Below are 15,715 nucleotides of genomic sequence, written 5' to 3'. Positions count from 1 at the left end.
CCCCCCCCCCCCCCCCCCCGGCGCTGTTCGCATTCGCCCAATCAGCCGGCGGTGATGCCGAACCTCTTAAAAGAGTTTCAAGGGCAAATCCATCCTTTTGCTCCGGCGTCTCCGCAGGTTGGATTCGGGGCGCTTCCCTTCAACCGGGTGGACCACTTGCACACCTACCCCGACGTCTGCTTTCGAGTCGATGGCTACGACTTCTTGTGTCATAAGGTTGGAAAGCTTTGCTCTGGTTGCCACCCGCCGCCGCCGCCGCGCTTTCACTCCCGACCGCCTTTTCTTGCGTGCGGGTGCATTCCTCCAGGCGTTTTTCTGCGGGCGCAGCGATTACTTTAAAGCCCTGCTGGAGGACCACTTCAGCGAGGGAGAGCAGCTTCAGTCCCAGCCGAGCACGCCGGCCATCACGCTGCACAACATCTCTCATCAGATTTTCACCCATGTCATGTACTACATCTACAGCGACGACGCGCAGGTTTGACCTTTTGGTTGAGCGTACATCCCATCCCATGCACAATTTGGGGGCCGGCTGATTTTCAATATTGCCCCCGTAATTGGCGAGGGCGAAGCCGGCCGACATGTTTTGACTGCGTCGCGCTCATCTGGCACGGCGCCGGTTCGCTATGAATGTCCGCGGATACGGTCTGACCGCCGGGTGGTTCTTGCTGCTGTCCAGCTGACGCAGGAGAACGCGTTTGACGTCCTGTGCGTGGCCGACGTGTACCTGCTGCCGGGGCTGAAACGTCTGTGCGGGAAGACCCTCGCCAAGAACCTTTGTGAGGACAACGTTCTGTGCGTGTGGAAGACGGCCAAGCTCTTCCGCCTCTCTCGGCTGGAGGATCAGTGCATCGAGTTCATGGCCAAAATCATTGAGCGGGTGGGTGCTTTTCTACATTCGGCATGAGAACAGTACTCGAGTGATGCGGACGAGCCCGAGGAACGTGCAGCAATCGCAAAATGATCAGCGCGATTTGGAAAAATTGCTCCGGCGCGGCCTCTTGTTCAGGCGACTACGGCAAACTGGAGTTTTTGTCACGCTGGCGCGCCGTCCCGCCAGAACAGGCGTGCTCAATACATAGATCGCAATCGCCCGGTAACCCGCGGACCGGTCCCGAGCCGATTGTGAGTGTGGGGGGGGAGGTGTGCATGGCATGTTATTCATATGACACATTTTTGTATGACTAAATATGACGATCACTGCACCCCAAGCAGACGTTGTTCTTTTTGAAAGACGCAAGTCGCCTGAAAAAGGTGCCGTTCGTGAAACAAAGATTAGTACTTTGAACAATGACGAAGCCCTTCGTAGCCTGACCTTGAGCAGGTGGACCCGGCCGGCCTCCTGCAGGGCACACGTACGAAACGCTGTCAATTCAACAAACCTGTCTGGGGACTGCAAGAGGAAAAGACTGAAATGAAATAGCCGAGGGCTTGCCACTTTCCGCTCTCGTCTGTATTTTTGTTGACGTTTCCGCTTTTGAGGACCCGATGGAGCCTCGGGGGTATCTGCTGAACTTGACATTTTTAAAACTCGCGCTGCAGCCTGCTGTTTAGTGTGCGGCGAGCACGTTACTAGGCGACGCTCATGATGGGGCAGCGGCGTCAAGGACCTGAGCTGCCTACGTGCGGATTTGGCACAAATCAGAGGAGAACGCGACAGCTCTCTCCTGCCAAAACCACATTGCTGCCGTGAATATTTCCTGCCTTTTATTTTGTTCATCCGTCCATCCGTTATCTGATCGCCTTTATCGGGTGTGCCGGAGGCTAACCCGGCCCGGTCTTCGGGCAGTTAGGCGGGGGACACCCTGAACCGGTCGCCAGCCCATCAAAGTGCACACATAGACAAACAACCACAACAGAGCGGTGACACTTCTCCAACTGGGTTGTCGGCCGTTTCTTTTCTGTTGGCCTTTCACGCGGAGACTTTGTATTTCGTAACCGCGACGATGCTGCCGGAAAGCGCGGCGACAAAAATGGCCACCGTTTTGCGATTGATGGCTTTCCCTCGCTGTCGTCTTCCGCCCGGGTGCTGCCGGCACGTGTTCCGCCGCAGCTGGTGGAGAAGGAGGAGTTTGCCGAGATGGTCAAGGAGGACGCCGCCCTGCTGGAGAAGCGACACGAGACCGACTCCGTCCCCCTGATCGACGACATCCGCTTCCACATCGCCAGCAACGTGCAGACCTACAGTGCCATCGAGGAGGCCAATCAGAAGCTGGGGGCCTTGGAAGAGCTGCTCTTTAGCATCGACATTGACTGCTGAAGGCCTCTTCGGGTCCAACGCGCATGAGAAAAGAACCTCGCTTTCTCCGGTTGGAGGCAACTTTTATCGGCACGGTACGTTGTTACGTTATTGTAGCGAACCTATTTTTAGTTGTAAACAAGAATGGGGACTATTGCATGGATTGTCATACATATACCGTCTTGCCAAGTAAAGTAAGTGGGAAAAGTCTACACCCCCCCATTTTATTGCCATTTCTGTGGTGTAAAAAATATATATATATATATTTTAAAACTTTTTTTTTTCCACCATTCACGTGTCCTGTCATTCGTACAACCTAATTGGAAAAAAAAAAAAAGTCTGTTGGAGTGACGTCCACTTCCTGGTAATATTTGCCATATTTTGTTGACTTCCTAAGACTGACTACTATTTTTCCATCGTGTATATATGAGAACAGCTGAACTTTATCTGGGGTTACTCCGAGGTGCTCTCGGTGGCTTCAACGTTCAAGTTAAATCCGCCTATTGTTTTGCTTTAAAAAAAAACAAATGATGAAAGTGATTTTGGCTGAGGCAAAAAAAAAAAAAAAAAAGCTTTCTATTTCAGCCATATTGAGTCTTGTAATGATAGCCTAATGCGTTTGATTTAGAACACAGGTGTCAAAGTCAAGGCCCGGGGGCCAGATCTGGCCCGCCGCACCATTTTCTATGGCCCTCAAAAGCAAATCAAACATGTCAACTTCCATGATGCTTGCTAAAATCTCGACCAAAATTTCAAATTTTCATGTGTAATAAATAAAGAGACATATTGTAAGCATTTTCTTGTCACCAAACCCCTCAATACAGTAACTTAAGCAATAGTTGAATAAACCGTTATTATTGAGTTTTTTGATGTCATGATGGCCCTCCAAGGGAAACGGTAACTACAATCTGGCCCACGACAAAAATGAGTTTGTCACTCCTGATTTAGTACGTCATGGCGTCATCGTGACGGCATTTCAATTGGATCACATCGGTGGGGTGAGTCCTCAGAAAAATGGATGTAGTTCACAGTTGTGCCAACAGATGGCGGCATTTCTCAGCTTTTGGGGAGCTGTCTTCTCAGCTGCGGCCCGCTCGCGCTCGTGTCGCTAAGACGTCGGTTGCGCAAATAGCCTCCGTCGACGTGTCGAGAATGGCGCGAGGAGACACGCCATGTTCAAATGACACATTTCAAGGTTGTCAGATTGTCTTTTGTCCAACATTGTCGCTCGCTGTTCAGAGTAGACTGAAGTTAGGGTAGCGGGGGCAAAAAATAAATAAAATAAGCCACCTACTTGGATGGAATCTTGTCTTTGACAAAATTGTGGCCGACTGACCGAGAAAAGTTGCTGCTCTCCCGCATTAAGTGAAAATGTAAGCGAGCAAAGCCGCTGGCATCCGGCCGCGTCAGTCTCTTGAACTCGACGAGAATCACCGGCACAATGACTTCGTCCTCCATCAAGCTTCTTGTGCAAATGTTTCATTGTTGCTACGCAACGCCGATGGGTTTAGTCATTGCTCGGAGAACATTGTCCTCGTCGCATTTATTTAAGATATCTAAAGAAAAACTCTTCCCAGTGCAGCGCAAACTACAGTTGCAGAACTTGCGACCGACGGTCTACTTCGATGTCTTTATGTAGTTTGCTTTGCAAACTTAAGACTTCTATTCTTCGACTGGAATCTAACCGTCTACGCACGCCCCACTATTACCGCACTGCCCTTTTGCCCCTTCTTGGTCAAATAATGACATAACATAATTGCTTTATAGAATCATTCGGCGCCATGCCAGTAAATGTACATCAAAGCACAGGCATCATAGAAATAGAACTCTTCATTTATCACATCGACGTTACAATGCAAGAGGAAGCCTTTTTCAATTTATTTTTACTTTCAAGACACCCAGTAAATGTACATCAAAGCACAGGCATCATAGAACTCTTCATTTATCACATGCGTGTGTGTGTGTGTGTGTGTGTGTGTAAACGGCTTTCCCCACTGCCCAGACATGAATTTTTGTTGCATGTCCACTGCTGTGCCGACTAATATTACGCAATGACAAGTTCCATGTGTTTTGAGAAAAAAATAAAAAAAGCAACTTGAAGAGGGCAGCGGGGGATAAAATCTCTTGGCTCTTGACTCATGCCTCTGCCTGACTCATCGAGGCTTCGCCGTGACATCTGTCTCCTCGTATATACGAATCTGCAAGGTCACAAATTTCATGTGGAGCCGCTCCGTGTGGCGCTCACTTCTGCAATGCCCTTCTGGACTCCGACTGTCCTGATTTTGTTCTTTTGGATTACTGGTGAGACATTTGTGACCTTTCAGGGGCACAATTGCCACGGAGGAAATGCCCTTCATGGTTGCCAGAAATCTCCCGCTTTCCTTTTTTAAAATGTATTAGTACAAAAATATGGATGGGTTCTTATGTGCTGCCATTGTGTGAAAGCGGATTCACATCGTTCCTGAATTAAATACCCCACCCACCCATTTTTTATCCGCTGATCTTTCCTTTTTTAAAATGTATTAGTACAAAAATATGAAAGGGTTCTTATGCGCTGCCATTGTGTGTAAGCGGATGCGCGTCCTTACTGAATTAAACACCACACTCCCCACCCACCCATTTTCTTATCCACTTAGCCTCACAAGGGTCGCGTGCGTGCTGGAGCCCATTCCAGCCGTCTTCGGGCAGTAGGCTGGGGGACACCCTGAACCGGTTGCCAGCCCATCGCAGGGCACACACAGACAAACGACCATCCGCACTCACACTCACACCTCGGGGCAATTTGGAGTGTTCAATCAGCCTGCCAAGCATGTTTTTGGAAGGTGGGAGGAAACCGGCGTACCCGGAAAAAAGCCACGCGGGCACGGAGAGAACATGCAAACTCCACGCAGGAAAGCCGGAGCCACAATCGATCTTCGCACTGTGAGGCGGACGTGCTAACCACTCGACCACAGGGCCGCCCCTGAATTAAATCCCCAGCCCCCCCAAAAAAAAATCAGGTAGGGGGTGGGGGATTGCATTTTGAAAGAAAAAAATCTTAATTGTCAAAACCATCAGTATCAATCTGCATTTGCTAACAACTGGGCAAAAGGCTAACCAAGTGAAGTGACCTCGAGCAGCTGAAAGGATTCCGAAGCGACGTGGAATTGCCAACATTTCTGCTCGACAGAAAAGTTGATCACCCCTTTTTGATTGGAAATTCATTGTACATTTCAAACCATAAAAATTGAAATGAATCACATTTTGTGTCACGGCAACACTTTGTCCAACATAGCAGCCGTGGCTAACGTCGGCTGGTTAGCGGTACAAATGCTAGCTTAGTACTGTTAGCGCTGCTCTCTTCTATTTTGTTAGATCGAGACATGTGCACTCTGTGACTATTTAGGCTTTAATCTATCAAGTGACCTCGAGCAGCTGAAAGGATTCCGAAGCGACGTGGAATTGCCAACATTTCTGCTCGACAGAAAAGTTGATCACCCCTTTTTGATTGGAAATTCATTGTACATTTCAAACCATAAAAATTGAATCACATTTTGTGTCACGGCAACACTTTGTCCAACATAGCAGCCGTGGCTAACGTCGGCTGGTTAGCGGTACAAATGTTAGCTTAGTACTGTTAGCGCTGCTCTCTTGTATTTTGTTAGATCGAGACATGCGCACTCTGTGACTATTTAGGCTTTAATCTATCAATTTGAACACTGTAAACTCCCTTTAAGTAAAGGAGTCATATCTGTTTTTTTTTTTTGCTCTAAACACAAGAATCTGTTCTTCTACTGAACCAAATTACAGAGTGTGTGTACTTTGGCTACATCCCAATTAGCTTGACTGATTGATAGCGACTTCAATGATTTGATTGCTTATGTAGTCGACCTAAAAGATAGTCGTCGCATTCATTTTGAGTCGAATTTCATATGAAGCCTCCAATAAAACAACATTGACCGACCTGAAGTATGTTCTTTGTTATGGTGTGAATGGTTGTAGATTAGTCATTTGTTGACTGTAAAGCTGTCCAGTATGTCCAGGACAGAGGATGTACAACACTGCTTGCGTCCCTACGAAAATCCGAGTCAGTTCGTCAGGGGATTTGGATGAGAGAGAGAGAGAGAAAGAGAGGTAAAGCCGTGCTTAGCCAAACACTGAGCTGAAAATCGACCTTCCACTCCATTTTCTACGCTCCACGCAGTGATTTGTCCCTTTTCGGGCAAGTAACACTCTGAGAAAAAAAAAAAAAAAAAAAAAAAAAAAAAAAAAAAATTTTTTTTTTTAAGAGAAAGAGGGAAAAACCCCCGGAGGGGGGGGGGGGGGGGGGGGGGGAGCTGGGCAGACGTCGCCGTCCAAAGTAATGGCCGCGCTCAAGATGCCCTTATAAACAGAGCCAACGTCACAAATGCCAACCCCCTTTCTTCCGAATCAACGTGCCAACCTCAGTATACAGCGCGCGTCTCATTTGAAATGTGGCTTTTATGTGGGTGTTCGCATCTTGCGTGTCATCAACCATTTCGAACGTGTCGGCACTCAAGGGCCCCGGGACATTTTTCAACTGGTCAGCCGAGGTTTTTTTTCCAGCGCCCTCTTGATCCTCAACTCTTCTCGGTACTCGAATCCGAGCTCATCGAGCAGGAATTCTGTTTATCTTCCCGCTCTGTGTGTGACAGGCCGACGCTTACACTTAACATAGCCGCGGTAATATGGGATTAAGTCTTACATACGCCCTCCGAGTATTAGCTGCCCGGGACACAGGCGACGAAGCGAGCGGTGGTCATATTAGTTGGCTTTGACGGCACGCTCTCTGGTTAAAAGCCTTCCGTGCGGAGACCACGTTGTGTCGGTACCCTCCCGGTTCACTGTGACCGTACGTACCGTTCGTTTTCCACGCACATATCGGTGTTGAGCTGAGGCCAAGAATATCCTCCCAATTTTGAAAGGATGAGCGTCTGATGTTTGGAAAATGAATGACTAGCCTGTCTGACATCAACAAATCAATGATTCGTCCTTAAAAGGGGAGTTTGCAACAAAAAAAAAAAAAAAAAGAAAGAAAAAGCAGTATCAACTCACACTGGTATATGAGTAAAATAATCTGTGGAGAAAAGAAAAAAAAATCATCACTGTCTTGAACCTCTAATTGGATTTTGAAGAGTCCACGGCGCCTCAGGAAAAACAACAAATCCGTGACAGACAAGGTGCCAATCATTTGCCGCGCACTCAAAGGCGCATTCAGAGCTGACTTTGGGCTTCAGAAGCTTTGCTCAAACTATGGCAGAATCTCAATCTCCGGAAAGTAAAAAAAAAAAATTTAAAAAAATGCCCATCCCTCGTTTGCCAATAACCGGCCATAAGACGAGCAAACCAGAGCAAAGCGAAAGGTTATCAAGCAGCTGAAGAGATTCCGACGCGACGTGGAACGAGCAATGTTTCTGCTCAACGGCTCGTTTTATTTCTCCGTTTTCTACGTTCCGAAAAAGAAAACTTTGAAAGCGATAACATTTACTGATATTCTTGATTGCCAATCAGTCATGCTACGGAGCAAGCATCCGTGGCTAACGTCAACTTGCTTACGGCGCTAATGCTAGCTTGGTATTACTCAAACTACGATTTGTTCGACGAGCGATATGACGGGAGTGGTCGGTGAGCGTTTATCACGACAGATGCATCATCGCGCGTGATTGTGAAAGACCGTGTTTTACAATCGCCCTCAAAGACGTTATACCTTGAAAGGCGAATTTGGAATCATGCGAGTCATTCGCACGCGGGGCCTTCCCGCACGTGAGCGGATCGAGAAACAAATGATTGACACATTAAACATGCGGCGGCAAACTTTTCCGCTGAATCCTTTCCACGTGCTGCGTGGAAATGATTCTACGCGTTGATCATCGAACTTCTTGTCACCGCCAGGTTAAAGAGTAATAAAAGCAGCCCGATACACAATTTGGAAGCATTTGAGGTGACTTCCGCCGACCGCGACTGCGAGTGGACTCTCCTGTTATGTCGCAAATGAAATGGACACTTTAGTTTAGGAATCAAGATTAAAAAAAAAAAAAGAACGACAGTCATACCTCGGTTTTCAACCATAATCCGTTCCAGAAGGCTTTTCGAAAAACCGATTTGTTCGAAAACCGAAACCACACTCTTTAAAAAAAAAAATCTTTATTGAGCACGTCTGCTCACAATGGAACGCTACACGAGGAAGCGTCACTTCCTCGTGTAAGGAAAGCGGGAGGAGTCAAGTGGCGCATTCAAGTGCGCTCAGTTTGGTCGAGAACTGATTTTCAGTCGTAATCCGAGGCATAAAAAACTCGAAATTTTGGGTCGAAAACCGATTTGGTCGAGAACAGAGACGTTCGAAAACCGAGGTTTGACTGTATTTGAGTTGGGTAGCGGCGGCCTGGTGGACCAGTGGTTAGCGCGTCGACGTCACAGTGCAGAGGTCGTGGGTTCGATCCCGGATCCGGCCTCCCTGTGTGGAGTTTTCATGTTCTGCTTGGGTTTTCTCCGGGTACTCCACTTTCCTTCCACATTCCAAAAACATGCGTGGAAGACTCGAATTGTCCCGCGGCGCGAGTGTGAGCGCGGATGGTTGTTCTTCTGTGTGTGCCCTGCGATGGGCTGGCGACCGCTTCAGGGCGTCCACCGGCCGCATTGATTTCTCTGCATTTTGGAAGCCTCGTGTTTTTCAAGGTTCCGATTTGGCAGGCACATCAAGGGCAGCCTTTTCTGCCGGGTGTCAATTTTTCAAGGCAGGTTGATTTGCACCCGACGGGGACTCGAATGATCTTCAGAGAGGACCTCCAGTCGTCCGTCTTTCTTTGTGCGTCGCGAGCGAGATAAAGCTCCACCTAAGGTGAACGTCGCCAGTCGCGGGGAACGCGGCAGAAGAAAACAACGACGGCGTCTGCATAGGGGGCGAGGCCTCCAACTGTCGCCGCGTGACCGCTCTGACCCGAGACAGAACCCCCAACACGGGGCAGGGCAACAACCTGAGCCAAGAGGAAAGAGTCGCCGAATAAACGCGTGAAGCGCTCGACGAGGCAAATTATCGTCACGCATTAAAGAAAAGAAAAAAGAGAGATTGAAATCTCAGCGCGCGGCAGCCTTTGGAAGCTCGCCTTGAGTTTTTCTTTTTCTCTCCCTCATTTGACTTCAGCTACTTGATATTCAAGCTTTGTGTTTGTCGCCCAATGGTGAGAGCCCACACTTGCATTTTGGAGCGCTTGCCTGCCTCGGGGGGGGTCAGAAAGCCTTTACGACGCCTTTCTATCGCCGGGGTGACACTGAAAGAGCCGAAATGCCACTTTCCTTTTATTGGGCGGCGGCGGTAAATCGAAGAGACGAGACGGTGCCTTCCGAGGCGAAGTTGGAATCGTGCGAGTCGTGCAAAAGAGACAAACGATGCGCAGCCTTCAAATGTTTCTGCTGAATCATTTCCACGTGCTCCGCCGGTAGATCATCGAGCCTATCTTCGCTGAAAGGTTAAACAGTAATCACATTGACAAAATCGGTAAGCATTTTACGGTCGATTCTACGGTGCGCACGCCGCAAATCGCCACCTGTTGGGCTGTTAAAGTTTAAAAATCGAGAAGAAAAAAAAAAAGCATTCTGACACGTCTTTGATCATGAGGAGGCCGTCATACAAGAGTGACAAGAGGACGGGCGCCTTTTTGTGAAAGACCGACCGACCACGCTGTGGGTGGCACCTTCATGAATTTGACCGCCAAAAAGCGACAAACCGACAAAAGCCAAAACAACGGGGATTTTCTTTTTCTCCCCACAAAGCCACCCATATCTTCAAAGATTCAATTTCGGGTTTCCACGAGAAACGGGAGAAAATGGTGGAAGAAACCCTGGAAAAACGGGCAAACTCCTAAATATGAAAAAAACATAGGAAAAGAAAATATCCATAGAAATATATAATCGTCATGTGTCATGGGAACCCCCGAAACCGGTCGCCAGCCAATCGCACACGTCGGACAACGACCATTCGCGCTCACACTCACACCGCGGGACAATTTCAAGGGTTCCATGAACCTAGCGTGCAGTTTTTTGGAATGTGGGAGGAGAGCGGACTACCCGGAAAAAAGCCACGCAGGCGTGGGGAGAACAGTCGCCCACCGTGCCGCCCTGATTTCATTCAAATGAATGAAAGAGCAGAATTTGCCCATTTCCCGATCAAATCTAGGCGGGAAGTCAAGAGCGGCTGCCATCACTCACGCGACCACACCCACACACACCCACACGTGAACCGACGTAGGCGGTTATTGGCGGGAGCTCTCGCGCAAGAGACATTGCTGTTTGACTTTATGTTGCCAAGATGTCATCACCGACGTACTGTGCCCGCTGACATGAACCCGTGCGACCTTTCAGTTTTGCGACGCGTCCCAAGAAGCGCCGACTCTTCCCATAAATGCATCGTCGCTCCAAGAAATGAATCACAAATTGCTCGAGTCAAAACGGATCGCTTTGTTCCAAATGTGCAGTCACGATCGCAGACGCGTGGGGGACGTTATCGTCAGGGCTGTGGTGCGATCGCTTCTTCTTTGGCGTCCCAAAATCCAAATGGCATTGTCATTACGACCCGCGACAGATTTGACTCCCAACTTTTTGATGTCGTTGGTGAGGAGGAACGATGCGGCGTGACTCCAGTTCTGACGACTGGATCAAAGGCTTCGGCATCTTGACGGCGCGGTGGCGGGCTTGCCCCAAGCTGACGGGCAAACGCGCACGAGTGAGTCGACGTTGCGCGTCTCTGAAGAGCGCTGTCATGTTTCACTTTGTGACCAACAGGTGGCACTGTAGGGCTCTCCCCCTGCAGCTGCACACCTGTTGGTCGTTAGGTCGTTCGCTCGGTGTCGGGTCATTCTTTGGTTGTTGCTGTCATGTTTGTTTCAGTCAGTTTTCAGTCACTGTTAGGTTTTAGCTTTAGTCATGGTTTTGGTTTCCTACCCTGGATTCTTTTTGTTTTCAGGACTTTGTTTTGTTGAGGATTTAGTTTTCTCTGTGTTTGAATACAACGTGTCAAGTCCCCCCTCTTGCCTTCTTTTTGGGGTCCACCACCACCTCGCAACGTGACAAGCACAATGATGATTTGTTTTTCTTTTTGGGGGCGGGGGGGCGAGGGGGGGAGCGGCGGCGGCTCGGCGAGTCAGGTGCGCTCGTGGCGTCTGTCGCTTTAAGAGGTTGTCGAGCGGAGAAGCTGGTGATTTTCCACTCAAACCGCGATTAAGGCGAAGCGTCATGCTCACGCGGGAAAATTGCCTTCATTGTTTCAATCAACGTTGAGCGACGTCGACTTCGCCCCCCACCCCCCGCCCCCGACAGGTAAATCCGCGAAACGGCATAACGGCGAGGAGGACGCGTGACGAGGAATGCTTTTCGGGATGCTCGTGGACGAGAAGATGCGCTCGCTGCCGTCTGAACGCCAAAAAAAAAAGCTTTGGCCGTTCAAGCTTTCTCGTTCTCGTTCACGCGGAGGTGACTGCTGCTCGGCGTGCATTTCTGGAGCGTTAATTGATTCGTCACTCAGCCAATGACGGACTGTGTCAACCGCCAATATTTGCTTTGAACTCTTCTCATCTTGCTTGCGATTCAACCTGCAGCTCAGCCGCACGGAACGCATTTTAAAGGATGCGTGCCATCATTTCGCGTTGGATGTCGTCGGTGAACATCGGGGGGGAATATAACGTTGGCGCAGCCTTGTTTCTTTCACATGGCCGCTCCAGCCTGCTTCAATGAGAATTACCCAAAAAAAATGAGCTCACGAGAATTCCTTTCTTGTAAGAAGAGCCGATACGGAGACATTTTCTTCCAAATCTCTTGACATCACCCGCTATGGCACAGGTGTCAAACTCAAGGCCCGGGGGCCAGATCTGGCCCGCCACGTCATTTTATGTGGCCCGCGAAAGCAGCTCAAACACGTCGACTTCCATGATACCTTTCTAAAATGTCGACTGCAATTTTGAATTCTCACATGTAATCAATAAGAGATATATTCAAAGCATTTTCTTGTTACCAAAACCCCGTAACTTCAACAATACTTGAATCAACAGTTGCTCTTGACTTCTTTCTATGGTTTCAGTCACAACGGCCCTCCAAGTCAAACGGTCACTAAAATGTGGCCCGCACCAAAAATGAGTTTGACACCTCTGCGCTATGGCATTGCTCTGCCAAAACCGGCACTTTTAGGCATTCCGAGGTTTGTTTGTTTTTTTTTGTTGTTAGTTGATAGGTACACCGTCAGTGGTATCAGACATGAAAATCAACAAGAAATTGAGGGAATCATTTTCCCCCCGTGACTGTCGTTTAATTTCCCCTTTCAATGACATTTAAATCACCGTTGCATTTTTTTTTTAATTCCATTTTGATTTTTCCTCTCAACGAATCATCCATGAATGTGAAGCTATCTCTCTCCAAATCGTTGCGACAGTGACTGCGAAAACGTTACATAACAAATGTAGTTCGCGGAGCATGACGTGGACCAAAATGCCCCGGATCCCGTTGTCATGCACAGCTCAGAGGGGCCCCGCGTGCGTGACAGCGGGACGCTACTTGTCGTTGGCCGATTCCTGATCACCGGCACAAAGCCTGTCAAGGACCCTCTTCGTCGGTCATTGATTGTCGCACGCCGGCCAATGCGGACTCCCTCTCGAAGCATCGAGTGGCGTCAAAACAGACTGGGGGGGGCCGGGGGAGAAAAAAAACTGCATCCATGTTTCCTTATTAGGCTCTGTTATAGGCTCATAGCGGACTTGTTTACAGTGCACAGAAGATAAAGCACGTGGCGTGGCACAATGGAGGACAAGGACTCAAAGTGGCCCACATACCAGAACCGTTGCAACACGTTCACAGATTGTGAAAAAAAATGTTGCGGGGGGGGACCCTCTGACAGAGCGTGCCGGCGATTGTTTTGGTGAAACGGAAATTTTAGAGGACGCAGCGCGGATAAGACTTGGAGTGCGGCAGCAAAAGTCGCTGACGCCGAGTGTTTGTTTCATGAGCGAGTGAACGCGTGCGACAATCAGCTACTTGTCGAAATGATTCACCGGGATCCTCGTCCCGCCTCGTTTCGGGCGACACGGCTCGCACGACGGCTTCCTCCTCGTCGTCGCTTCTTTTGTCCAAAATACTTCGTCTTCGGAAGTCGTGGCCGCCCGTCGGCCTCCCGTTTAGCTAGCTGTTTAGCTAGCCAACCGTAGGAGAGGGACACCGATGGGCGAGAGTCGCGCGCGTTTCCTCCGCCACGTCGGACGGAGTCAATTTGCTCACGGCTCGCAGGTCTGTCGCCGTGTGGCCCGGTACTGGTCCGCCGACCAGTGGTTGGGGGGCCGCGTGGTCTCGCGCAAGTACTTCTGTAAAGTTAGTTCTTTGACCAAAATAACAGCGGGAATACACAGTATGTACTCCCCACCCTCCCCTTTTGTGACTGGTCTGGGAGGCGTCCCATGAAAATGACCTGGTCACTGTGAACGAATGACACAAGCGATTTTGTCACCGCATCGTTTCCTGAGTCTTGTCAATCGTGCGACGGTCGGGTCCGCGTCGTGACGAAATCTGGCGTCCTCATCGGAATCGCTCGTCAGCATGAAAACGTCGCAAAATAATCAACGAGTGTTGAGGTCAGATTGTCAGTGGCCAAACATTTGCACACACCAGTTTCGTGTTCAGTCTCTTAAAATGTGTTTCATTCATTAAAAAAAAAAAAGGGAGGGGGACGTACTATAGAAATATCTAACTAGTGTGTGTAATGAATGTTGAAATGACCCCCACCCCCCCCAAAAAAAAAAAATGGTTTTACCACCCACAACAAATCATTTGAGCAAATAAGTAATTTTGAGGACGTCGCCTGAATTCTGTTTTCATGTCCGTGAAATTGTCGTCTCCCTTGTCATGATGCCGAAAGGGTCCCTTGAAGCCAACGTTTTTATGGGCATGACCAGCAGCAATTTGGCTTTCATCAAAGGAGGCTGACACGGTGCCTCGTCGCAGATGAAAGTATGTTTTGTCCTTTTCATCATCGTATGACTCGTCAGACGTTGCCAAGCGCGCCGCGTCCACTCCTGTCATCCTCACATCTCAGCTGATATGAAAAGCTTTCAGTCTTTTGGAGTCTAGTTAGCTTTATATACCGTGAAACTCCTCTACAACGAAATCATGTTTGCAGCAAGACATTTTTCACAACGGGGGACTTTTCACTGTCGCAAAATTTATCTCAGACGTAAACACGAACAAACACAAAAAAACGTATAGGTGTACTTTTTATTTTTATTCCAATAGTGTATAAGTATGAGCATACACTTGTTTGGCACTTTATATAGCAGCGTAGAAAGACAAAAAGGGAAAGGAATTGCGAAATTTACGATCAGCATTTACTTTCACTTCCATCAATTTCTTGCAGAATGTCTTTTCATTTGCTTCCTCCATCTTTCATTTTTATGACTTTTATCCTGTCTTCAAGCGTGAATGCTTTTCTTTTCTTCACTCCTTGGTCTGCAAAGGTCCGTTTTGTCGCCATTTTAGCAATGTAACGTTCGTGCTGCTGCGTCTGAAACAAATACTTCCTGGACTACTGCGCATGTTTAAACCAGTGTGGCGGTGGCTGTTGCCGTTTCCGAACGAAGCAGTAGAGGTCGCTGTGGCGTGCTGAGGTTGGATGAAGACTTTTGCGGAAGGTTTGTTTTCGTTGGAGTGAATCTCGTCGCGAGGCAAGAGCAGAGAAAAAGATTTCGTATAACGGAACAGGGGGACTTTTCGCCGTAGGGAGAGCAGAAAAGTCGGAATGGCTTTCATGCATGAACATTTTGTTCCACAAGGGGGTATTTTCGCCCATGTGGGTTTCGTTGTAGAGGAGTTTCACTGTAACAGAATCATGTGGCAAACATGTTTTGCTCTTTGCATGCGCGTCGTCTTTTTGCGGTGTGTGAAGCCTGTGACCGCTTTGCGTTTTTATTAGCGTCGCATCGACCTCATGTCATGAATATGACGTTGCGACGGAAAAGGATTCTCACGTATGTGTCGTGACTGTCGATTTATCGAAGCCAAAGGAAGATCGATTGCCCCAAAATGTAGGGCACGCAATCAGCCGCCGGAGGTGCTGTTGATTCACTCAAACTCGTTTTGTCTCGAGAAGAACATGAAGGGCGGCTTGACTGACAGCCGGGCAGACCTCGCAGTGAATTGTCAACAAGTCGCACAACCGCGCGCACGCGAAACATGCAGATTTGGTTCTTCCGTTGTGGGCCACCGGTGAGTCTCGCGAGAACCCAAACGGGCCGAGCTCGCGGGTCTGAGAGGAACAGAAGTGCCGTCGAATTCTCCCGCTAGCGCCCGTCGCTAGGCAGGCTCTGATTTTGCTCGCGTGACTCTTCTGCTTTCCCGCGTGGAGTTTGCACGATGGCCCCCCGCCCTCCCCCGCTCCGTGCCGGTGTGAGCGTTATCCAGGTCTACAGAGTGAAAGCGCCCCCCCCCCCCCCCCCTGCCCGCCGTTCTTTT

General features: G+C 49.0%; 1 protein-coding gene across 4 annotated transcripts in view; it reads left to right on the top strand.

The window, feature by feature from the left end:
- Positions 1 to 2,487, top strand: part of abtb1 (ankyrin repeat and BTB (POZ) domain containing 1) — a 9,175-nt gene extending 6,688 nt beyond the window's left edge. For 3 of the 4 annotated variants that reach the window (XM_019888466.1, XM_019888463.1, XM_019888467.1), the window contains 4 exons: positions 118 to 216; positions 308 to 475; positions 677 to 877; positions 2,051 to 2,487. In XM_019888466.1, the coding sequence (XP_019744025.1) occupies positions 118 to 216; positions 308 to 475; positions 677 to 877; positions 2,051 to 2,257 (675 nt within the window). In that variant the 3' untranslated portion in view covers positions 2,258 to 2,487. The remainder of the gene's footprint in view (positions 1 to 117; positions 217 to 307; positions 476 to 676; positions 878 to 2,050) is intronic. The other variant, XM_019888465.1, reaches the window with a different exon arrangement.
- The last annotated feature ends 13,228 nt before the right edge of the window (positions 2,488 to 15,715 follow it).

Source organism: Hippocampus comes, unplaced genomic scaffold, assembly GCF_001891065.2.
Source record: "Hippocampus comes isolate QL1 unplaced genomic scaffold, H_comes_QL1_v1.1 scaffold152, whole genome shotgun sequence".
NCBI lineage: Eukaryota > Metazoa > Chordata > Actinopteri > Syngnathiformes > Syngnathidae > Hippocampus > Hippocampus comes.
Note: the sequence above shows the minus strand (reverse complement) of the source record. Positions and strands in the feature narration are given on the sequence as shown.